The 25,928-nt window shown below is 44.2% G+C and overlaps 1 protein-coding gene across 4 annotated transcripts in view; it reads left to right on the top strand.

Annotated features, from left to right (window-relative positions):
* The window catches only part of LOC147023991 (putative phospholipid-transporting ATPase IIB), a 44,886-nt gene that overhangs the window by 13,595 nt on the left and 5,363 nt on the right, over positions 1-25,928 (top strand). For all 4 annotated transcript variants that reach the window (XM_085890108.1, XM_085890105.1, XM_085890104.1 and 1 more), the window contains 5 exons: positions 9,957-10,107; positions 19,802-19,915; positions 20,154-20,262; positions 20,431-20,489; positions 22,673-22,724. In XM_085890108.1, coding sequence (XP_085746234.1) covers positions 9,957-10,107; positions 19,802-19,915; positions 20,154-20,262; positions 20,431-20,489; positions 22,673-22,724 — 485 coding nt within the window. The remainder of the gene's footprint in view (positions 1-9,956; positions 10,108-19,801; positions 19,916-20,153; positions 20,263-20,430; positions 20,490-22,672; positions 22,725-25,928) is intronic.

The following is a 25,928-nucleotide window of genomic DNA, read 5'->3' as shown; positions in this document are numbered from 1 at the left end:
TTGGGATCCCAAGCCCACCACCCTAACCATTAAGCCAACACCAGGCATATGTATATTAAAATGCATAATTGTTATTCTAGTATTTTAATATTACTAGTACGGGCTCGTAGGTGCGTAAACGAAGACTGGATTGGGGCATTATTTCAATTAGATTGGACCAACCGTATCATAAATGGCTATAACTTGGGAAACACCTGGGAAACATACTCAGGTCCCCAGCATCAATTGTGACATCATATCAAACGAAGAAGAATTGTGATGCTCCCTCTCTCTCGCCCCTCGCTCCCCCCTCCTCTCTCTCCCCCCTCCTCTCTCTCTCTCCCCCTCCTCTCTCTCTCTCCCCCTCCTCTCTCTCTCCCCCTCCTCTCTTGCCCTTCTCTCTCACCCCCACTCCCACCCCCTCACACCCTCTCTCACCCCTAGTCTCACCCCTAGTCTTGCCCCTCCTCTCTCGCCCTTCTCTCTCGGTACCCAACTGCATCTGGACTCTGTCTTTTGCTCCTGATAAGGTGAAGGAAGGTTCTTTCAACCCATGACTCTGACTCTGCTGCTGGAACGGATGGCATCAGCTCGCATGTCCTAAAAACCTGCTCTGCTGCTCTTTAACATCTTCTCTCTGCCATTTTCACCCTGTCATTTGTGCTATGCCATCTTCCATCTGCTTGGAAATGTGACATAACTGCATTACATAAAATGGTGCAAAAACTGATCCTTTTAACTACAGACCTATCAGCTATTGTCAAACCATCAGCAAGGTCATGGAATCCATCATCGCAGTTGTTATAAAATCCTTCCTTTAATACAGTGGCCTGCAAAAGTATTTACCCCCTACCAATGATGACACATTTACATGAAATACGAATTATGGAGAAACAATTTTTCCAAATTAACTTTTTTCTTCATAACTGAAGAGGTCAAACCAAACACTGTTTATACTTAAAGGAGGTTACACGTCAGGAATACCTGCAAAAATCATTCGTTGGTTGCAAAAGTATTCAGCCCCATAGATCAGTACGTGGTGGAAGAACCTTTTTGTAGCAATGACTGCAATGAGTCTTTTTGCGTCCGTCTCGACCAGCTTTGCAGTCAGATGGTGATATATTTTCCCATTCTTCATGTGAAAATTTCTCTCGTTCTGCCAAGTTTTATAGGGATCATCAATGGACTTCAATCTTCAAGTCTTGCCATAAATGTTCAATTGGGTTCAAGTCAGGACTTTGGACCATTCAAGAACATTTTTCTTATTATTAGTCAACCACTCCAGTGTAGCTTAAGCTTTGTGCTTCAAATCATTGTCCTGCTGAAATGTGAATCTCCTACCCAGTTTCAGATTCATGGCTGACTCGAGCAGGTTTTCATCAAGGATTCTCCTGTACTTTGCACCGTCCATCGTCCCTTCTATCCTGACAAGCTTGCCAGTCCCTGCCCCCATAACATGATGCTTCCACCACCATGCTTGACAATTGGGATGGCGTTGATGGATGATATGCAGTGTTTGGCTTTCACCAGATATAACGGTTTGAACTTAGTCCAAAAAGTTCAATTTTTGTCTCGTCTGACCGCAAAACCTTTCTCTACTTGACTGCAGTATCATCAAGATGCTTTTTCGCAAACTCCAAGCAAGCTTTTAGTTGTGCCTTTTTCAGTAATTGTTTCTTTCTTGCCACCTGGCCATAGAGGTCAGCTTTGTGAAGAGAACGGAATAGTGTTGATTGTTGAACACTGACCCAATCTCGGACATAGAGTCTTGCAGATCTTTCAAAGTCGTCGTTGGATATACAGTGACATCCCAAACCAGTTTCGCGCTTGCCCAGTTGCTGAATTTGGATGGTTGGCCAATATTTCACTGCACTCAAAGGGATAACGAGTGACTGAAATCTTCTTATGACCCTCTCCTGAATGGTGCTTCTCCACCACTTTGTCTGACTTCTTGAATTTTCATGTTTGCCTTTTGGTTGACCAAGTGAGTTGCACCTTAAACTCCTTAGATGAGTGGGGGAGCTTAATTTTTAAGTTAAACCACTGGTTACATACAGATTAAACCTATTACTTATTTTGTAACCTTTCAAACAAATAATTTCCTCCTGAAGTGATTTTGGGTGAATTGGGAAAATAGTTTGAATACTTATGCAACTGAGAATCATCTGATTTTTCTCTAAATCAAACTCATTCACATTTTATCTGAATGTTTTTATTTAATTCTTATCCCTTTTTGGAGTAATTTGTAGACTCCGTATGTTGAGTTTGATTTGAAAACATCATGAAATATGTTAAGGTGGCATCAAAATGTGAAAACGTTGGTGGGGGGGGGTGTGGGTGAATACTTTTGCAGGCCACTGTGTATGTGGCCAAAACACCACATGGCCAAAAGTATGTGGACACCCCTTCAAATTGGTGGATTCGGCTATTTCAGCCACACCCATTGCAGACAGGTGTATGAAATCAAGCACATAGCCATGCAATCTCCATCGACAAACATTGGCAGTCGAATGGGCCGTACGAAAGAACTTGGTGACTTTCAACATGCCACAGTCATAGGATGCCACCTTTCCAACAAGTCAGTTCTTCAAATTTATGCCCTGCTGGAGCTGCCCCGGTCAACTGTAAGTACTGTTATTGTGAAGTGGAAACGTCTTGGAGCAGCAACAGCTCAGCCGCGAAGTGGTAGGCCACACAAGCTCACAGAACGGGACTCCCGAGTACTGAAGCGCGTTGCGTGGAAAAATCGTCTCGTCGGTTGCAACACTCGCTACTGAGTTCCAAACTGCCTCTGGAAACAAATTCAGCACAAACACTGTTCGTCGAGAGCTTCATGAAATGGGTTTCCATGGCCGAGCAGCCAGACACAAGCCTAAGATCACCATGCGCAATGCCAAGCGTCTGCTGGAGTGGTGTAAAGCTCACCGCCATTGGACTCTGGCGCAGTGGAAACGCGTTCTCTGGAGTAATGAATCTTATTGCACCATCTGGCAGTTCGACTGACGAATTGGGGTTTGGTGGAGGTCTGGAGAACGCTACCTGCCAGAGTGCATAGTGCCAACTGTAAAGTTTGGTGGAGGAAGAATAATGGTCTGGGGCTGTTTTTCATGGTTCGGGCTCGGCCCCTTAGTTCCAGTGAAGGGAAATCTTCATGCTACAGCATACAATGACATTCTAGAATCTAGATGATTCTGTGCTTCCAACTTTGTGGCAACAGTTTGGGGAGGGCCCTTTCCTGTTTCAGCATGACAATGCCCACATGCACGAAGCGAGGTCCATACAAAAATGGTTTGTCGAGATTGGTGTGGAAGAACTTGACTGGCCTGCACAGAGCCCTAATCTCAACTCCATCAAACACCTTTAGGATGAATTGGAATGCCGACTGCGAGCCAGACCTAATCACCCAACATCAGTGCCTGACCTCGCTGATGCTGTTGTGGCTGAATGGAAGCAAATCCCTGCAGCAATGTTCCAACATCAAGTGGAAAGCTTTCCCAGAAGAGTGGTCTGTTATAGCAGCAAAGTGTGGGGACGGGACCAAATCCAAATTAATGCCCATGATTTTGGAATGACATGTTGGACGAGCAAGTGTCCACATACTTTTGGCCATGTTGTTTTTTTTTTGTATATCTGAATCAAACCCCTTAACTTGGTTAGGTTGCAAACTTCACACACGATGCAGGCTTTGCAGGTATGGACCTTGCCACGCAGCAAGCTTCACAACACAATGTAAGCTTCAATGGTATGAACCTCGCAATGCAGTAAGCTTTAATACGAGATGTAAGCATTGCAGAGTCCAAGCTTTGCAGAGTGCCCCAGCGTCACAGAGTGCTGAAGCCTATGGCTTCCCAGAATGCATCTGCATCTGTTCTGAGCTGCGTCCAGAACCTTCGCTCCAAGCTCCACCCAGCACATCCGCTCAGACCATTAATGGTATTGTCAATCTACTAACCGACAAATGTCATGATTGACATTGCCTCCCTCCTCAAATTAACTTCTCTAATTTCTAAGCACAGTATACTCGTACAAAGATAATTTTCAAAGATTAACACAAGCTTGTGTGTCAGTCGTTCAAGTGAGACAGAGGGATGAAGAGGAAGATGTTTCACATTCAGCGATCTGTTACCATTGGTCAGCCTAACCTTGCGAACATGCTGGTCCTTATCCAGGTAGGTCTCTATAATTCGACCTAACTGCCAGTAGTTGTGTGTCAGGTTTTTGTCTTTCATCATTCCCAACCAAAGGTTCGATTCAGTGAATCGGGATTCCTTCTGGAAGATTCTTGGTCTTTGTGGGGTGATACCAAAACTGATCACTCTGATGTTTGAACTATACTATGGTACTGAGAGTGCTGTGAGATGTGGTGATACCATCTCCGACATTTCCAGTTCTTACTGAAGTTCGTCATGGGTGTGTACTGGCCCCCACACTTTTCAGCGCTTGTATGGACTGGATTCTAGGGAGGATATCGGAGAGATCAAGCTGCGGTGCATCGTTTGGGAATGTCAAGATCTCTGACCTTAATTTCGCAGTTAATGCAGTCATCTTTGTGGAGACTCTAGATATCCTTTTGGGGGTGCTCGAGATCCTGAATGAGGAGTCGGAGCCACTGGGATTTCGGGTTTCCTTGGTCAAAACTAAGATCCAGGCTTTCAGTGACATCTTGGATGCTGCTATCTTGTCTGTACCTGTTTGTGGTGAGGATGTTGATGTTATGGAGAGATTCACTTACATTCGCTGTGTTATTCATGTCTCTGCTGGCTGTGAGCCAGAGGTCGATAGACGTCTAGGGTCAGGCCTGGGGAGTCATGGATTCACTGGATCATGGGGTGTGGCACTGCTGGTACCTGTGCAGGATGACCAAAGTCCGAGTCTTCAGGTCCTTGGTGTTTTCAGTCAAGCTCGACGGATGCAGAACTTGGACTCTGACTAGGGATCTGAGACTGAGACATTCCTTTGGTCCCAGGTTTTCTTTGGAGACTCCTTGGCTATCGCTGATCTTTGTGTCCAACGAGCAGTTGCTGAGAGAGACTCAATGAGATTTGTTACCTGCATAGTCCGTCAGGGTCAGCTGCAGCTGTATGGACATGTGGCTCGTTTTCCTGATGCTGATCCTGATCACCAGATTCTCAGCGAGGAGCCTCTTGAGTGGAGGAGGTCAATAGGCCAACCATGTGCCTCGTGGTTGCAGCAGGTTGATCAGCATCTCAAGGAGATAGGGATGGGCCAGGCATCTGCCTGGGGGTGGCCAAACGGAGGCCCCTGGAGTACCAGCGGAAAGTGGACACATCGACGCGCTGCTCTGGCGCATGCTCCCATACATGGTCTGGCCTGATCTAATCCAAAACTGGTTTGCCAGGTACTGAACTCTTCTGCATTGCTTGCAGGAGTACAAGTTGGCATCTTGGAAGATACCTGGAGGTGGCATTATCATTTTGCGGAATAGATTTAAATCTGAGGCAACCTGCTATTGCTCTCTTGGAACATCTGGAATACTTTTCCCGTTGGCATAGAGTCAATATATCATCACAGCTGGAAAAATCGTGTGCCTTTGACGCAGAGGCAAAAGCTCGTTTTAACTCAAGGTCTTTATTATCAAGTTGTAACTCCGTGTCATCAAACAGACTTGCACACACTTCGGAGTTCCACAAGAAATCTGGTCCAGTAAGCCACTTGGATTTGTTTACAAATTCTTCTGCACGAAGACCTCATGACCCTTCGTCTGCATGATTTTGATTAGTCGGTACGTATTTGCATTGCACCGGATCTGTGATCCTGTATCTTTTGAACTCGATTCACGACAAATTCGTGAAATCGCTTTGCTTCGTTGGCAATGTATCCAAGAATGACCTTACTGTCAGTCCAATATATTTCAGATGCATTCTCAATCTCAAGTTACTTTGACTGACACCAGTGCCACTGTCAATTCCGTTCTTGGAATTGTGATCATTTTTGACGGTGCTAACCCCTGCCTTTCCCATTACAAGAGAGCAATGGACTTGTTGATGCTCATCCACCAGTCGTATTAACATTGCCCATATCCACTCATGCTGGTGTCAGAGAAATGATGGAGTTCGGCCTTTATAACTTTCCCAGTGTTAGTCGGTTTGAAGCACCCGCAATGACTCCAAGAGGAAGAGGTTGCTTCTCCATTGTTCCCATCATGGTCGAAGATATTGTGGAAGTGGACTGTCCCAGTCCATCTGATCTTTGCATAACTCTTGTAATACTCTTTACCGACAAGGACAACAGGTGCTGCAAATCCAAGAGGGTCGTATACCGAACACATTGTTGATAAGACACCTCGTCGCATTAATGGTTGGTCTTTCAAGTGAATCTGAAACTGGAAAGTATCAGATTCAATGCACCATTGGATACCCAAAGCTTTCCAATGGCAGTGAATCGTGCATCAGATCGAGATCTCGACTTCCCTTTGTCTGATCTTAGGACGGGATGGCAGCCAAGACATCCTTTGAATTTCAGATGAATTTGTGCAGTCTCAGCCCTCCCTGTAAGCACATCGACTTGGTGTTATTGAAAATGTCAATGGCTTCACTGACAGAAGCAACTGATGTAAGACCATCATCGACATAGAAGTTATGTCTGATGAAATCTGCAGCATTTGATTCAAATTAAGCCTCATTGTCACTGACTGTCTGCTTCAAGCCAAAATTCACACAAGCCGGAGAGGACTTGCCACCAAAAAGATAAACGTTCATCCGGTATTCAACTGGTTAATCTTCAAAGTTGTCCCACAAAAAATACCGGAGAAAGGCTCGTCGTTCCCTCTTGATCTTGAATTGGAAGAGCATTTGCTCTACGAGCTGTTGTTTTCATCAAGTTTAGTTCGAGTGCAAAGCGGACGTGGATAAGCTTTGCATTTTGGGATGGTTTCTGGTTATTATAATAATAATAATAATTAGGGCTTCAAGCAAGTGCTGAAGCCCTATTGAATTCGTTAGTATTATTATTATTATTATTATTATTATTATTATTATTATTATTATTAACGGCGTTTTTATGTTCTACTGACCGATTTTGTGGCGGATCTGGAGGGAAAACTGTTGGATGAAATTCAACGAAACTTTACAGGATTATTACTCACCACCTGAAGTTTATACTATGAAACATTTGATGACGTAGGTCACGTGGTATGGCGGCCATATTGGATTTTATCCAAAACCTAAAAACATCTTCTTCTCCAGAAGGGATAATCAGACAGCCTCAATCTTTTGCACACATTTGCTAAGTAGCTTGGGAATGTAAAGTTGTTAATTTGGTTGAAATCGTTATTTAATTTATATGATTTTAAATGATGCCGATTCGCCTCATTAAATATGCAAAATATGCAAATGAGAGTTGAAAAAATTTAATGACATTTAGATAGTACATAAACAGGGGACTCCCAATATATTTATATTATGTCTGTATTTGACCCCAGTGAGCCCCCAGCGCCCCCCAAAGTTGAAAATGACCCATTTTTGAAATGTCATAAAATGAAAACAACGCTTGGAGTAAATTCAATGAAACTTATCAATTTAATTACTCTCCACCTGCAGTTTATACTTTAAAAATTTTGATGACGTAGGTCACGTGGTCTGGCGGCCATATTGGATTTTATCCAAAACCTAAAAACATCTTCTTCTCCAGAAGGGATAATCTGACAGCCTCAATCTTTTGCACACATTTGCTAAGTTCAATGTTAATGTGAATTTGTTAATTTCATCGAAATCGTTAAATAATTAATATGATTTAAAATGATGCCGATTCGCCTCATTAAATATGCAAAATATGCAAATGAGAGTTGAAAAAATGTAATGACAAATTTAGATAGCACATAAACAGGGGACTCCAAATATATTTATACTATGTCTGTATTTGTCCCCAGTGAGCCCCCAGAGCCCCCCAAAGTTGAAAATGACCCATTTTTTTAAATGTCATAAAATAAAAACAACGCTTGGATGAAATTCAATGAAACTTATCCATTTAATAACTCTCCACCTGAAGTTTATACTTTGAAAATTTTGATGACGTAGGTCACGTGGTATGGCGGCCATATTGGATTTTCTCCAAAACCTAAAAACATCTTCTTCTCCAGAAGGGGTAACACGACAGCCTCAAACTTTTGCACACATTTGCAAGGTTCCATTGGAATGTTAAGTTGTTAATTTCATCGAAATCGTTACATAATTTATATGATTAAAATGATGCCGATTCGCCTCATTAAATATGCCAAATATGCAAATGAGAGTTGAAAAAATTTAATGACAGATTCTGATAGGCCTTGAAGAGGGGACTCCAGATATGTTTACGCTATGTCTGTATTTTACCCCAGTGAGGCCCCAGAGCCCCCCAAAGTTTAAAATCACCCATTTTTGACATGTCGTAAAATGAAAACCAAAGAAGATAGACAAAAAGTGACCACAAATTCTGGAACATATTTTCACGTTCTACAAGTTCGCCATTTACATTAATATGCAAATGTGGAGTTATTGGACTTTTTTGGGGACTTGAAAATTTGTCCAGCCTCGATTTGTCCAATGTGAAGTTTCTTTCTCTATCATGTATTGCTATGGGCTTTTCAATCCTTCATCGATATAACTTGAGGGACCCCGTAGCTGGGCCACATTGCAGACTTGAACTAACTTTCTAACTCGGAAAACCCACATCATGTGACAGGGTGATGGTGTTGAAATTTGTTAAAATGGAGGCACGCCTTGAAGCCCGGGATTACTGGTTTACCAGTTTTAATTATTATTATTATTATTACTACTGCGAGTTCCCTTACAAGGGACTTTAATCCAGGAGGAGACCATTAGGCCCACAAAAGCCTGTGATATGGTTGTTCATGCTCTCCTCTCCAAATGCTGAGTGTCAAGCAAGGAAGCAGCACGTACTATTTTTCGTCATTGTTATGTCTTGGCTGTGGTCTGAACCGCTGACCTCCCCAAACTTTTGAAGTGACATCTTCACTGCAATTATCATGGTTATGGAGTAGAAACCAGGACTTCTCCCTGACCTGACCCATGGTGGTGTCCGAACGTAGAATTTGATTTGCAAAGGTTGCCATGGTTTTATGGCCGATCAATTTTCATCAACCTTCGCCATCTGACAGTAAAAGTAGCAGCGATGGGAGTGATACTGAGGAAATGCTGATTACATCGACATTGGCATAATAGTTCCTGCAAAGAATAGCTGAGATGAAGAAGCTAACGGTGGACTTTTCTTCTTGGCAGCTTGTCAATTCTGTGAATTTCAAGATAAATATAAAATTTAATCTTTGAGGTGAAATGTCATATTGTTCATGGTATCTTGAGACTAAATGCAAATTGATTGGTTAATGATTAGAGCACGCACAAACCAGAACCATTAATATTGCTTACAGGGCTCGACAGTCATTTATGTAGCTCGGAGTAATATTAATTTAATTTAAAAATGACTTATTGTGGGGAAATTGCAAAGAATGAGCTGAAGATCCACAGCCAATGGTAATTGTGCCTTGACACTCATGAAGCTAATTAGCATAATTGACATCAGATTTTTCCAATGAAATTGGGCAGACACTGTTCAGGTAAGGTCTCACCTGTAAGTGTCAAGTTCCATAGAGATACAATTCTGCATTATAAATCGTGTGTGTGTGCGGATTACACTACCTCATCTTTAACATGCTCAGTTTGATGTTTCAGACGATTCCCAACATAATTGATGATGACTTGAGACCTACACTGTATGTTGTCATGTCTTTGTCACGGACAACTTTAATGCAGACTTAAGAAATGTAGATATCTCAAGTTTGTTTGTTTTTGTGACTTCCACCTCAATTTGCTGCATCAGGACCGCAAATGTGATCAGCAGTTGTTTTTCTTGTATCCATCACTTTTCTCTGAGAGTTTGAGTTGTTTGATTCGGTAAAGAATTTGCCAAGTGATTTAAACAATCTTTTAAAACGTTCCTGAGGGTTGTGTTTTTCTCTCCAGCTGCTGCGGATGTGGCTGTTGGCCTTGTTGTCGGCGTCGGGAACTACGGCCTCGCACCGTGTGGCTGGGTCATCCCGAGAAGAGCGAAGAGAAGTATCCCCGAAATGCCATCAAAAATCAGAAATACAACATCGTCACTTTCATCCCTGGGGTAAGCTGTCATGGTATGGTTTGTGCATTCTTAACATTTCCGGTTAAAGTAACATGTGGACTTGCTTTGCAATTATGTCATTGTGTACCATTCATGGTTTTGGAAAATCAAGGTGGCACAACTTTGTTGGGTTATAACTGAACGCCAGTTGTTCCACCATGCTGAAGATGCTCTTCTAAATCCCAACAGAAGACGTGTCGGTAGTGTGAAAAAGAGGCGGGTTTGTACACATCATGAATTGTTTGTGGTGTTTGTTCAAATATTGTAACTGTGCACTGTTTGGTGGGTTAATTCTACAAACCTCCTGTACAGGTATTAGCATAGAAATTTAGCTTTCTCTTTGGTTCGGCCTTTAAGCTCATTTAAAAATATTTAATGCAAACAAAACGACAGGGATGCAGTTGCAGCCAGCCTGTATCTGGGATGGGAAATGGTCTGTTACATTGGGCATCCATTTGTGAAGTGGTGTCGAGGATTTTCCAGAGAGGTCATTGATGTAAACGAGGAATGGGATTGGACCTAAGACAATTCTTTGGGGCATATAGCAGCTTCGCAGAATAGAGCAGGAAGAAATATGCTACATGATTATGATGATGATCCAGGGCAACATGATGTTTGCATCGAAGGAGGAAATTGCAAAAATATTGAGGAAGTCGATCCCAGATGCCATTAGTGGACATGTTTATGAACATGACTGACTGCCCTATAGTGTCAAACATTGGAAAATGTCTGATGAGACTGCTCTTGTCTCATGCTTGTAGTTGTCCATTTATTCTTGATGTAGCAACAAGAACATGTCTAACGTGTTGTGGAGGGCATTGAAACCGGACTGATCTGAATTTTAAGATCCCAAACAATCTTGGCTGCAATTATTGATTCAAATTCTTTGCTAATGATGGGAAGAAGGCTCATTGGTGTATTTTTACATGTTCAATGTTGGTACCGAGCTTTTGTTTTTGGTGAGTTGGGGTGAGATTGATTGTCTCCAATGATGGGGGATGCCTGTTGTGAAAGAGGTGCAGAAGAGCAAAGCAAAGGGAATTGTCGGAACGTATGCAGAGTTTTGAGTAGAAGAGCATGTATATGCATATATATATATATATATATATATATATATATATATAAATATCTCTCTGATCCCAACCGCATTCAATTAATGGCTCCAGGTATGTGTGGTTGAGCGAGAGATAATGTTCCTGTGTGCCAGGCGGGACGTGCAGCAAGGGCTCTATGGGACCGATCCTGACACTCACCACTCGTAGTTAAGAGACTTTAAAATGCATTCTTCAATAAATTTGAAACAGTACCTAGTGTTGTGGGTTTTTTATTTTATTTGTTGACATCTTTATGAAACTGCAATCGTATGTTCGTGGCCGAAAACATTTTAAACTTTAAAAACTTTCCCCTTTGTCCCATGAACTGCCACAAACCGATAACGTTACCCCCCCCCTTCCCCCTGTCGACATTGTACCAATTCTCCAACTTTGGTGGTGTCGCCATTTGCAGCCTTTCTCATGAATCGGGAACCGCCGCGAACCGATAACGTTATCCCCCTTATCCCCCTTATCCCCCTTGTCCCCATTGTACCAATTCCCCGACTTTGGTGGTGTCGCCATTTGTGGTCTTTCTCATGAACCAGGAACCGCCACAAACTGATAATGTCGTCCCCCTTGTCCCCATTGTACCAATTCCCCGACTTTGGTGATGTCGCCATTTGTGGTCTTTCTCATGAACCAGGAACCGCCGCAAACCAATAACGTTATCACCCTTGTCTCCATTGCAGTAATGACTAAACACTCGCGGATTTTACTCCGACACTCGTAGATTTTACCCCATCACTTGCAGATTTTGCCACAGGGCGCTCAAGGTCCCCCAACAACCCTCTTCTGGTAAAACTACCAAAATGAAGAATCGCTGCACACCTTCACTCTTTCATTCCTCTTTTTTTTCTGCCTTTGGAACAAACTCCCACTCTCTTCAATCCCATTCTTCCCTCCAGACCTTCAAAACAACTGTTCACCACCACCTCATCTTCCCCCATCCAAAACCTCAATCTTTTCTACCCCCTTTAATCCACCCAAAACCCACCTCCTTCAAATTCCCTGCTTTCCTTCCTGAAAGTCCCTGTTAAGCTGCTGTCACACCTTGACGATTTAGCCAGCCTATGCCGATTTATGAAAAATTTGTCTAAAACGCTGGCACACGTCGAATACGTTATGGGTACGTTTTGTATATAATACGTTAAGAGCACGCTGAAAAACACTGCCATACGTCGTAGTACGTTGGCTTTAAACGTTGTACTTTTGGGTTGTCCTCAAATTTTTGCATGCTTGAAATTTTACGACGTATGCCAGCCTATGACTCGCACGTTCTACTACGCTGGCCATAAGTTGTAGGCACATTATGCGATCGTTGACACACGTCGACACACGTTATTTGTAAGTTACTCATAAGTCGAAACACGTCGAGGTAATGTTTAGCATACCCGAAACTTATTTCTAACCTGAGTAACGTTTTGTAAGCACGCTACACGAACGTTATTCACACTTCGCAACACGTTACTTGAAAGTTCCTCATACGTCGAAACACGTCAAAGTAATGTTTAGGGTACCCGTGACTTATTTATAACCTATGATTAACGTGCTTGGGAATTATTTGTAAAGCATGTCCTACGCACAAATACGTATGTAGACGTATTTGACGTCTTCAGGACGACCACAGAACTTACTGAACGCATTTCTAACCTACAGATACCGTATAATGGCGTATTGGCAGCGATTAGGGGAATTGGTACATAAAAAGGGGCTTCGCAGGAGGAACCCGTCTTTTTTTAGACTTCGAGGTGAGTACATGTCCATGTCATTCCGAGAGATGGAGGATACGGCAAGGCTGAGACGACAATACCTACCTGTCCTCCAACATCAACATGACCTCATCGAGTTGACACTGCACCAGTTGCGTGCCAATAAAGCCGGGAGAAGAAGACGTGAACGGAGGAGAAGGAACTGGGTCAGACCATGGATCGGGAGGCAACGCCACTACGGCATATATGACCAGCTCATGGTGGAACTCTGGAACGAGGACCATGCATCCTTCATCAACTTCCTGCGAATGCCCCTAGCGATGTTCGACGAGCTGCAAGCCAGAGTGGGTCCAAGGATAACCAAGCAGTACAACTTCTACAGGGATCCGCTTGAGCCTGGCATGAGGCTGGCACTGAGCCTGCTGCTGTTGGTGCCGTGACTGCAGTGCTGTGGAAGCGATTTAACTCGTTCAATGAAAACGATTTAAATTGCCGAGCACCAGCGTCCAAAAACAATAGGCGAGTGACAGGTATTTATTAAAAGTGAAGTTGCAGCCTATGAATAGAAAACCTCATGTAATCGTCGACGATACGCTGCCACGCTATGCATACATTGGACTATCGTTGGGCATAGGTTGTGGACGCCGAAAACACGCGAATCAATCGTTGGTATAACTTATCTATAAGTTATCGAAGCGTTCTGTGTTCATTACTAGTACATTATGCATTTGTCCAAGTCGTTTTGAATACTTTAAAAACTGAAACAAAAAAAATAGTTCATCGTGGGAATGAGAAAAAAAAAATTAGCCGAAAAGAACATCGAACAATGGTGCAAAGTCGTCTCCTATTCGTGGACGCAACGAGGATCCATCATCACCCACACCCTCCCCATCACGCTTACCTACTACCAATACCAATGCTACTACTACTACTACTACTACTACTACTACTACTACTACTACTACTACTACTACTACTGACACGCTCACCTAATACTACCACGACTGATACTACTGACATTGACATCGACTCAACATGGAGTCTGGAACACTGACGGTTTCCTCTTGTGAAGTCCATTTGTATATACCAATTCCCCTAAATGCTGCCAAATCGCCATTTTACGGTAGATGTAAATTAGAAACACGTTCAGTAAGTTCTGTGGTCGTCCGGAAGACGTCAATCAAATTCGTCTACATACGACAATGTGCGTTTGAGATACGTTACACATAGGTTCAAAGCATGTTACTCATAGGTTAAAAATTAAGTTTCGGGTATGCTAAACATTACCTCGACGTGTTTCGACTTATGAGTAACTTGCAAGTAACGTGTGTCCGACGTGTGACAACGATCGCGGAGCGTGCCGAGAACATATGCCGGCGTATGCGGAACTTGTGAGCCATACGTCGAGTACGTCGTAAAATTTTCAGCATGCTTGAAATTTCACGACGTATACACAACTTACCCATACCGTATTCGACGTGTGCCAGCGTTTTAGATGCATTTTTCATAGGTCGGCATACGCTGGCTAAATCGTCAAGGTGTGACTGCGATGTTGACACTTCCAATTTTCAGGCGGTTATGATTTAAATCGGCGTGCGGCAGGTTTTTAACAGGTTATGCCATGAGTTCGTCGGCGATACGTGCAGCGCGCTATGCCTAAGTTAAACTATTGTTGGGCATAGGTTGTGAATGCTGACAACAGGCTAAGCATTCGTCGGTATAAGTTATCGATAAGACAACGAAACGTTCTTTTCCCGTTACTAATATGTTATGCATACGACCAACACGTTATGAATACGACCAAAACTTCAAAAAAAACTTCAAAAAAAACTACAGCGTACGCCAATGTTTTACATACATTTTTATACGTTGCCATTGCTGGTTAAAACGTCAAGGTGTGACAGCTCCTTTATGTAAGGACCTGAAAGTCTATGTAGTGTCCATCTTGTTTACCCTGTGTAACCCACCCCATCCCTCTCCCTTCCACAGATCTCCTCATGTCTCTGTTCCACACTTTTTTTTCCTTCCCTCTCCCACCCCTCTTGTCTCCTGCTCCCCTGTATGTTCTGTGTATTAGCTCTCATAGAAGCCTCGACAGTGTTTACAAGAAAGAAAAAACAACCAGTGAGAATTGCTTTGCATTACACGTGCCCTTCTGATGTGATGTTTTTTTTTTTAATGTCAAAAAGGGCATAACACTGAAAAATTGATGAAATGCCCTGAAACTCCCACATCTTCTGTAACTTATCATCATAAATCTGTGTACCAAGCTTCAGTTGAATATGTGGCAGGGTATGGGAAAAAAATGTATAAAATCACAGCTGGCACAGATGAACAGATGGAGAGCAAACCTACATTCTCTCTGGTGAAACCAGGAGGGGACTCAAAAACAGGAATGTATTGTATGTCTTTCTCTCTCCTCTCCTCTCCTCTCCTCTCTCACCTCTCTCTCTCTCTCTCTCTCTCTCTCTCTCTCTCTCTCTCTCTCTCTCTCTCTCTCTCTCACCTCTCTCACCTCTCTCACCTCTCTCACCTCTCTCACCTCTCTCACCTCTCTCACCTCTCTCACCTCTCTCACCTCTCTCACCTCTCTCACCTCTCTCACCTCTCTCACCTCTCTCACCTCTCTCACCTCTCTCACCTCTCTCACCTCTCTCACCTCTCTCACCTCTCCCACCTCTCTCACCTCTCTCACCTCTCTCACCTCTCTCACCCTCTCTCACCTCTCTCACCTCTCTCACCTCTCTCTCACCTCTCTCTCACCTCTCTCTCACCTCTCTCACCTCACCTCTCTCTCTCTCTCACCTCTCTCTCTCTCTCACCTCTCTCTCTCTCTCTCACCTCTCTCTCTCTCACCTCTCTCTCTCTCACCTCTCTCTCTCTCTCTCACCTCTCTCTCTCTCTCACCTCTCTCTCTCTCTCACCTCTCTCTCTCTCACCTCTCTCTCTCTCTCACCTCTCTCTCTCTCTCAACTCTCTCTCTCTCTCTCACCTCTCTCTCTCTCTCTCTCTCTCTCTCTCACCTCTCTCTCTCTCTCACCTCTCACCTCTCTCTCTCTCTCTCACCTCTCACCTCTCTCTCTCTCTCACCTCTCACCTCTCTCTCTCTCTCTCCTCTCTCCTCTCTCTCTCTCTCTCTCTCACCTCTCTCTCTCTCTCTCTCTCTCTCTCTCTCTCTCTCTCTCACCTCTCTCTCTCTCTCTCTCTCTCTCACCTCTCTCTCTCTCTCTCTCACCTCTCTCTCTCTCTCTCACCTCTCTCTCTCTCTCATCTCTCTCTCTCTCTCTCTCACCTCTCTCTCTCTTTCACCTCTCTCACACACCTCTCTCTCTCTCTCACCTCTCTCTCTCTTTCTCCTCTCTCACACACCTCTCTCTCTTTCACCTCTCTCACACACCTCTCTCTCTCTCACCTCTCTCACACACCTCTCTCTCACCTCTCTCTCACCTCTCTCTCACCTCTCTCTCACCTCTCTCTCACCTCTCTCTCACCTCTCTCTCACCTCTCTCTCAGCTCTCTCCCACCTCTCTCCCAGCTCTCTCTCTCTCTCACCTCTCTCACCTCTCTCTCACCTCTCTCTCACCTCTCTCTCACCTCTCTCTCACCTCTCTCTCACCTCTCTCTCACCTCTCTCTCACCTCTCTCTCACCTCTCTCTCACCTCTCTCTCACCTCTCTCTCACCTCTCTCTCACCTCTCTCTTCTTCTTTTCTTTCATTGGTCCAGCATGGTTCGTATCCAGCCTCGCCGGGACGTTATCCTCCAATGATCTGTTTTTCTAGCCGGTAAGTCCTTGGGCAGTTACGCTCGGCTGCATCTGATCTGGTTTGAACAAGGCGTACCGAGGGCGTGTCCCCCGATAATTAGATCACGTGACCATTCTGATCAGGTCATCCCACAAGATGAGCCCACAAGCTCATCGCTGGACTTGATATTCCAACGCTGGCGGTGTGGCAAAGGAGATTGACCATGTCCTCATTGACGGTCGTTGGAGGATGATCCAGAACTACAGGGTCTACCGGAGTGCTCAGTTCCTCAATACTGACCACAGGCTTGTTGTAGCAACTCTAAAGCTGCACCTTAAATCCTGGAGAATGGTACCATCCCAGCCTAGGCTGGATGTTTCCAAGCTCAGGGATGAGAGAGTAGCTGAGGAGTTTGCGAACAGGCTGAGTGGACACTTGGGGGGTCTGGGTGCTTTGGGGGTCCTGAAGAGTTGTGGAGCGCCTTCAAGACCACCGTCCTTGATGTTGCCGGTGGATGTCTTGGAACTCACCGCAGGGCAAAGAAGAATTTTGTCTCTCAAGGGACACTGGATACCATTGACCAGAGTCGCAGGGCCAGGCTGAATGGCAGAGCTGAGCTGTTCAGGGAGCTGAGGCGTAAAACTGTGCGTGCACTGAGGGTGGACAAGGAGGCCTATGTGCGAGGAATCTGTGAGGGGGTAGAGCATCACCTGTGGACAGGTGATTCTCGTCCCGCTTACAGGGGAATTCGCTCATTACGTTCATCCAAGCCCATCCCTCGGAGCACTGCAGTTCGAGCACAGAGTGGTAGGCTCTTGACAGAGGAGTCTGAAGTGAATGCCCGCTGGGCCGGTTACTTTGAGCGGTTGTACCAGGCTGATCCCCCAGCTGTCGAGTTGGACGTCAAGGGTGTTACAATCCCTGTTGCTGACCCCCGAATCAACTGTGGTCCACCTTCGCTTGTGGAAACACGGGCTGCGGTGAACCAGTTGAAACGGGGCAAAGCTCCAGGGATCTGTGGCATCCATGCCGAACTTCTCAAGGCTGGTGGAAATGCTGCACTCGTGTCGTTGCATGCAGTTTTGTGCTCTGCCTGGAACACAGGCATCATCCCAACTGACTGGAAGAGGTGCCTTGTTGTCCCTCTCTGGAAAGGGAAGGGTGATCGCCAGGACTGCAACAACTACCGAGGGGTGACGCTGCTCTCAGTGCCGGGCAAGGTCTTTGCTCGGATAATTCTTGATAGAGTTCGCCACCATCTGCTTGAGCACCAGCGTCCAGAGCAGTCAGGCTTTACACCAAAGAGGTCAACGATTGACCGTATCCTTGCCCTTCGTGTCCTCACCGAACGCAGACGAGAGTTTCGGCAGGGGCTGCTTGCAGCCTATGTTGATCTCTGTAAAGCGTTCGATTCAGTGAATCGGGATGTCCTCTGGAGGATTCTTGGTCTTCGTGGGGTGCCACCAAAACTGATCGATCTGATGTCTGAACTCTACTCTGGTACTGAGAGTGCTGTGAAGTGTGGTGGTACCACCTCTGACTTATTTCCAGTTGTTACTGGAGTTCGTCAGGGATGTGTACTTGCCCCCACACTTTTCAGCACTTGTATGGACTGGATTTTAGGGAGGATGTCGGAGAGATCAAGTTGCGGTGCATCGTTTGGGAATGTCAAGATCTCGGACCTTGATTTTGCAGACGATGCAGTCATCTATGCGGAGACTTTAGACATCCTTTTGGGGGCCCTCGAGGTGCTGAATGTGGAGTCGGAGCCACTGGGATTACGGGTTTCTTGTGTCAAAACTAAGATCCAGGCTTTCGGTGACATCTTGGATGCTGCTGTCCTGTCTGTGTCTGTTTGTGGTGAGGATGTTGAGGTCGTGGAGAGATTCACTTACCTTGGCAGTGATATTCATGTCTCTGCTGGCTGCGAGTCAGAGGTCAATAGACGTCTGGGTCGGGCCTGGGGAATCATGGATTCACTGGATCATGGGGTGTGGCGCTGCCGGTACCTGTGCGGGAGGACGAAAGTCCGAGTCTTCAGGTCCTTGGTACTTCCAGTCTTGCTCTATGGGTGCGAGACTTGGACTCTGACCAAGGATCTGAGACGGAGACTTAATTCCTTTGGTACCAGGTGTCTTCGGAGAATCCTTGGCTATCGCTGGTCAGATTTTGTGTCCAACGAGCGGTTGCTGAGAGAGACTCGGATGAGATTTGTTACCTGCATAGTCCGTGAGCGTCAGTTGCGGCTGTATGGACATGTGGCTCGTTTTCCTGACGCTGATCCTGCTCACCAGATTCTCTCAGTGAGGGAGTCTCATGAGTGAAGGAGGCCAGTGGGCCGACCACGTACCTCATGGTTGCAGCAGGTTGACCATCATCTCAAGGAGATGGGGATGGGCCTGGCATCTGCCTGGGGGATGGCCAGACGGAGGCCCCTGGAGTACCGGCGGAAAGTGGACGCAGCGACGCGCTGTTCTGGCACATGCTCCCATACCTGACCTGACCTGACCATTCGGTAAACAGTATTCATTAGACGGAGGACCCGAAGTCATGTGGTCGAGTTATTGGCGTTCACGGTCGATTTACGACCCGCCGCATCACGAAGTTATTCATGTGCGACGGCCTGCAATTCCGGAGAGTCTGGTGGGTACCCGAGGTAGCTTCCCCCCTCGTGGTATTCTCGCCCCCACCCCGACCCCGAGTCCGCAACAATATCATGTTTTGTCATGTAATGTCTATAAACCATTTATAATGTATATTTTTATATGTTTCCAGACTTTATGGCGACCCTGTAGAATGACCTTTTTATCAGCATACTTTGTATGTTGTCTTTAGTACCGTTTGTGAGGATTGTTACCTGGAAGCTGTCACATGCAAGAGTGGGTGGCGGATGGGGTTGTGTAGCTGGGTAGCTGGGTAGCTGGGTTGTTCACCAAGTTACGGCCTCTTGAATCCAATTTCTGACGAACATCCTTGTTCTGCTATGCTATAGTTACACAGCTATATTAATTGATGGTGTCTCTGTTTAAATATGGATCTTCTCAACTGAAATGAGTTTGTGTGTCAACATTTTGGGTCATGGTACTGCTCTTCCACATCATCATATGCACCTTAATTGCTCTTTCTCCTATTTGCCTTTTGTTTAGGTGTTGTTCCAGCAGTTCAAGTTCTTCCTCAATCTTTACTTCCTCATCGTTTCTTGCTCCCAGTTTATACAAGAATTGAAAATTGGTTACTTGTACACATACTGGTCACCACTGGTTAGTATAACACAATATAATATTTCTGCCAATTTTCCTCTCTTCCTCCTCCTTCCTTCTCCTCCTTCCTTCCCCTCCTCATCTTGTCAACACAAAATGTCTTTTCCAATTGAGAACAGCTTTTCTTAAAGCTGTAGTTTAATTTGTTTTATTTTATTAAGAATTTGTGTGGCAACTCTCAAGTTCTATAGTGACGTGTATATGCTTCGAGTTTTCCACTCTCCTGTGTGTCCTGTAGGGGTTTGTTTTGGCCACGACGATGTGTCGTGAAGCCCTAGATGAGTTTCGGCGATTCAAACGAGACAAGGAGATGAATTCTCAGCTGTACAGCAAACTCACTACACAAGGTTTCTGCAAACAGCCCGCATCGCCTCGATAATCACACCCCATCATACACCGCTCCTCATCCCTGTTTTAACGGTACCATGGTTGCTTCCGAGCACCTGTGGTGAAGCCTTCCTGGTCACATGAATTTCTGTCTGCAATATAACGTCCCTTTCCTTGTGTTGTTTCAGGAATTGTTAATGTAAAAAGCTCAGACATTCAAGTTGGTGATCTCGTCATCGTTGAAAAGGTGAGGTTATAAGGAGCTGAGCCATCAATGTTTGTTTATTTTATTTATTTTTAATGAATGGTATATTTAAAGGGCATGCTTATCTCTACCTGATTTAAAAGGATAGTTTTTATTTTGGTAACTTTTTTTTGTAAAGTTCTACAATGTAGGATGGTCATCGCAATGACCTCAACTCGTCATATTGGAAATTCCCACGAATAGCATTTGTCAGCTATTCCATCGAATTGGACTTTTGATAACTGGGTAAAACCGTTGTCATCACCTTGAGTTGATTGATAACGGGTGTATTTCGTGAATGTTTATCATTTTAATACATTGCGGTGAAACTTTGTCAGTTTGGTTGAAGTCTCGTTTGTTTATCCATTTTGACATGTTTTGTCGTGCGTTGCAAAAATCGTTTCCACGACGAACAAAAACTCGACCCCAAATCCTTTTTTTCTGCTGCTATGACATGAGACTCAATCTGAAATTTATTTATTTATTTATTATTTCTCTTTGTGCATCGGAGCTTCGCCGTCGTGTTGTAAATGTGACTCCATTTTAGCAGAACAATTACGGTTTTAATGGAAACAATAACGAATCTAAAATTACCAAAGACATTCCGAATTGACATTTGCACTAATTTGCCTGTCATATTAGAGTCGGACATGAGTTTTAGAAATTGCTTTTGATTAAAGGGACAGTTCTGTTATTGTTTTAGCCACGATTTGTGGGCCGGATAGCAATGAGTCATTTGAATTGGGTATAACCATAATGACTATTGACAAGCGCCGTCATGCACCGCTCTGTTTAACAATATATTCTGTGCCCCCGTTATCTCTGATATTACACGATGCATCTAATGCCGTCAAGGCGTAATTATGGGACTGCTCACGCCATGGGTAATTATATTGCAGCATTGACACTGACATTTTTAATCGCAAAATGATCTTCCCATAAAACGTTTACAATAACAGTGCTTTCTGTACGCGGCCAACGCTTGTTGGCTTTGTTGAAGGGGCGTGTAATTTGAGGTTCATAGTACTTTGTGATATCGCGTCGTGAGGGTGGAAAAATCCGTGTGGGAAAGGCAGGCTGAACAAATGTCAATGTATGGCTTTCACAGTTGGGACTTTATATTTTCAATTGATCATGTTTTTTGTACAAAGCTTAATCCGCAAAGTCGCAGAATTGTTTGAATGATGGTCGAACCTCATATGGAGCTGCATGTTGAAGGTTTTGTGGCAATTGCTGCACTTCTTCCCTTTTTAAGTGCAGAGGTTTGATCACCTTCATATATATATATATATATATATATATATATATATATATATATATATATATATATATATATATATATATATATATATATATATGTATGTATATATATGTATGTATATATATGTATGTATATATATATATGTGTATATGTATGTGTATATATATGTATATGTGTATATATATATATGTATATGTATATATATATGTATATGTATATATATATGTATGTATATGTATATATATATGTATATATATGTATATATATATGTATATATATGTATATATATATGTATATATATACAGCTCTCTACTTTGGTGTATCAGGGTGTGTATGACAGTCTAGACTCTGGAGGTACGCACACTCACCTCGAAGCTGTCTAGTGTGGGTTTGAATCTCAACGCAGCTATAAACTGCCATTCTTGTGTTTTATATGCAGGGTGATTCATCAATGCGTGCGCCGTCCCTCGGATGGACGTTAAACTGGGCATCCCGTCCGCTGGCAATAGTTGGTGGACATTAAATATCCCACGGTGTCCTTCGGGAAGAGTAGGCAAGCTATCACCGACACCATGAACAAATTCCTGAATTGACTGTGGATAGCAAGTAGACCGGTATTCTTGGAGGTTCCTTGACACTGGGTTACACTGCTTCCTTTATTAGATTGTGGTTGCTGTCTGAGCAGCAGCTTCTGCACTTTTCACAAATTGTTTCATCTGAACGGCCGTCTTTCAATACAAAAGGCAATGAACACGTTTAGGTGTCTATTACGAAGCAAAAATAAAATCGCGTGTTTTGATCGTATGGAGCAAGCTGTAGTTTTGCTCGGCTACCCATCCAACTGATCATTTGATGTTTGTGAAACGTTCGTTAGTTGTCATACGGGTTTTTTAAATTGCAGAATTTTGTGTTATCCTGTTTGCAGAACCAGAGAGTTCCAGCAGACATGGTTTTTCTGAGGACATCTGAAAAGACAGGTATGTTGTATTTGCTGCACTTTTCCAGATCTCATTTTTGTGCACGTTGGAATGGTTTTATTGAGAATTGAGGGTGAAGGGAGATGAGTGGGTTCTGATTGAGATAATAATCTGTTCTGGTTCTGTCGGAGTTAGGTGCACTCGATGTTTACGGGTTGAGGAACCCTTGAAGTAGGTGCTGCAGTAATTACGTTGCATTAATGAAGCACCTTTTTGCTCCCGACCTCTGCTTCCCACATTGCTGCTCTCTCTCTCTCTCTCTCTCTCTCTCTCTCTCTCTCTCTCTCTCTCTCTCTCTCTCTCTCTCTCTCTCTCTCTGTCTCTGTCTCTGTCTCTGTCTCTGTCTCTGTCTCTGTCTCTGTCTCTGTCTCTGTCTCTGTCTCTGTCTCTGTCTCTGTCTCTCTCTGTCTCTCTCTGTCTCTGTCTCTCTCTGTCTCTCTCTGTCTCTCTCTCTCTCTCTGTCTCTCTCTGTCTCTCTCTGTCTCTCTCTGTCTCTCTCTGTCTCTCTCTGTCTCTCTCTGTCTCTCTCTGTCTGTCTCTCTCTGTCTCTCTCTCTCTCTCTCTCTCTCTCTGTCTCTCTCTCTCTGTCTCTGTCTCTCTGTCTCTGTCTCTCTGTCTCTGTCTCTGTCTCTGTCTCTGTCTCTGTCTCTGTCTCTGTCTCTGTCTCTGTCTCTGTCTCTGTCTCTGTCTCTGTCTCTGTCTCTGTCTCTGTCTCTGTCTCTCTCTGTCTCTCTCTCTCTCTCTCTCCCTAATGGTTTACTGATCGACTCTTTAGGGCTATTAATTGATGCTCCCGGCCCTTATGCTCTCTGTTCTTCAGTGCATTGTTCAAATGAGTGGCCTGTAGAGCTGTTTCGTGATGAACGTAATTTGAAACCTGTTAGCGTCGGCACGCAACGATTGAGTCCTTGACGACCTTGACTGTAGTTCCTTCCTTTGTCTGTCCATAATGAAATATCTTCAAGCTGTCCTATGGAAAAAATAAGTAAATAAAAAGTGCTAAGGAAGAATGCAGACATCATCGTGACGAAGAACGAGCTCATTTGGCACACCTTTTGTGAATTTGTTTCATGTTGTCCCATCCTGTTTGGTTGAACTCTTCTTTCTGTCTCCTCTTTTGTCCGACATCACGCTCATAAATAAACCAATCTTAGACCATGAACCAAGACTTCTCCATTATTCTGGAGTCTTCAGTGAAACCCCCACCATAACCAAATATTCTTGTTTCTGCCGATAAGCTCCTTGGCTGGGAGTTGCAGTGATCATACATAATCGTCCATCCACACAAGATGACAATAAGAATACAAGAAGATTGCTGACGGTATGGGAAATGGTGTTCTTGATTTATAAACTTTTGAGTATTGTTAACAGCTTTATGGAGCAGTATGGTCTGAAAGAGGCCTATGTGTAGAGAGTTAGTGGAGTTGATGTCCAATCGCATTTGAAGCAAAAAAAATCTTTCAAGTTGCAATTTATCAACGTTGTATTTACTCATAGTCGTGGTCTCTGATAAAGGTTCATGGAATGAGTCTTTGACATTCACAATGATTCTTCTCTTCGGAGGCACATCTGCGATGACGGTATTCGTGTGTCTTGGTTAACTCGACGGTCCGTTGGTGAGTTAAATGTGCGTTTGTAGGGTAGTCGGAGATGTAACGCAAACTTTGCTGATCGGCCATGAGAGGTGGCCAGGGAAACGTGCACCGCCTGGTTAGAAGCAGGAAGCGATGCACGTCGGACCACCAGGGCCTCGTTCTCAAACTCTCCCGAGAGAGAAGTGCGGAACATGTGCTGACAAGATCACTCATGCCCACGCACAAAGGCCGAAAAAAAAAATGGCATAAATTATTCACCCAAAAACTTTTGTAACCAAATAGCTCGTTCTTTATCTAATTAAAGCAGCCGGCATCACATGGCTTTCATGTTCCTCACTCGTTAAATTTTAATGTTGGTGTGAAATTCTGCAGTCCTTGTGTGATCACGTGGTTGATCCAGCATTTGTGTCTCCACGAGAAACTTTCGGAATGGGTATTAATCGCACTGTGGCGCGGGTTTTATAGATAAGCTTAGCGGTGGGAATTTCCATCCGAGTAACGCTGCTTCCAACACAGCAATTCGGACCAACGTTGAGGATTCCATTCCTGCGCACACTTCCAGGATGAAAGTTGTGTGCAGGCCATGGTGAAGTTTATTCCTGTAGCTCGCTGGAATCGTAATCCCACTAGGAATGTCATTTTGTTCTGAAGCGATCAAGTGTCGAGTGCTCAAGCACTTTGTTTCGATTTCTGTTGGGAACGTTTGCTTTGCTCCAATCTTTGACCGGGCTGGTAGGATGTCCTCGTGCTCAAGAGGACCGCAAACTCGCATCTAAGCTGTACAGCCTGGGTTCAAATCCTGCCTCAGCTATAAACTGTCATCCTGGTGTTTCACAGACAGGGTGAGTCATCAATATATGTGCCGTCCCTTAGACAGACGTTAAACTGGGCGTTCCGTCTGCCCTCATTAGCTGGTGAACGTTTAAAGGTCCCATGGTGTCCTTCGCGAAGAGTCAGCGATCTATCGCTGGCATCATGGACCAACTACAAATCCCTGCTCTGACCTACAGGTGGCACTACTTCAGCGGCGCAGCCACGCCCTCAGCCAGTGATGCATACGGAAGAAGAAGATCATCCGCGATCATTTTGCTTTGAGAGAAGAATGCTTTTGTTATGTTTAGCTATTTCTATGTCCCCTTCAGCACTAGTGAGGGGTTGTCACCATGACGACAATCAGACTGATATGAATGGCATTTACTGGCCTTGTTAATGGAATTTATTTACAGGAATTGCATTTAATCAGATTGTCACGGAGTGCAGTGACCACCACAACAAGCACCACTCAGGTCTGAATCGAGCGATTGCTTTGAACAGGTTGAAGCCATTTTGATGGGTCAAACCCCCGTTCCCTCTGCCTGAGCTTCCTGTGTTGCTTGTTTTCCCATATGAACTAATATAAACCCATTTACCTCCATGGTACACGAAGGTTTGGTTAAAATTTTCAGTGAAACGCATTGTTGACTGACTGTTTATTTGTCAGCACTTCCCCCTTGTGCCTTTGTGCAATGAGTATGAAGACTATTTGCATTTGGGATTAGAATGATGATGTGAATCTTCGGATTACTACAGTGGTATTTGTCAATCAAGACTGACGAATAGTCTCAGACAC

The sequence above is a fragment of the Eptatretus burgeri genome, chromosome 7 (genome assembly GCF_056783735.1).
Source record: "Eptatretus burgeri isolate ZD-2024b chromosome 7, Ebu_testis_v1, whole genome shotgun sequence".
NCBI lineage: Eukaryota > Metazoa > Chordata > Myxini > Myxiniformes > Myxinidae > Eptatretus > Eptatretus burgeri.
The sequence above is the reverse complement of the archived record's forward strand: the minus strand, read 5'-3'. Positions and strand labels throughout refer to the sequence as shown.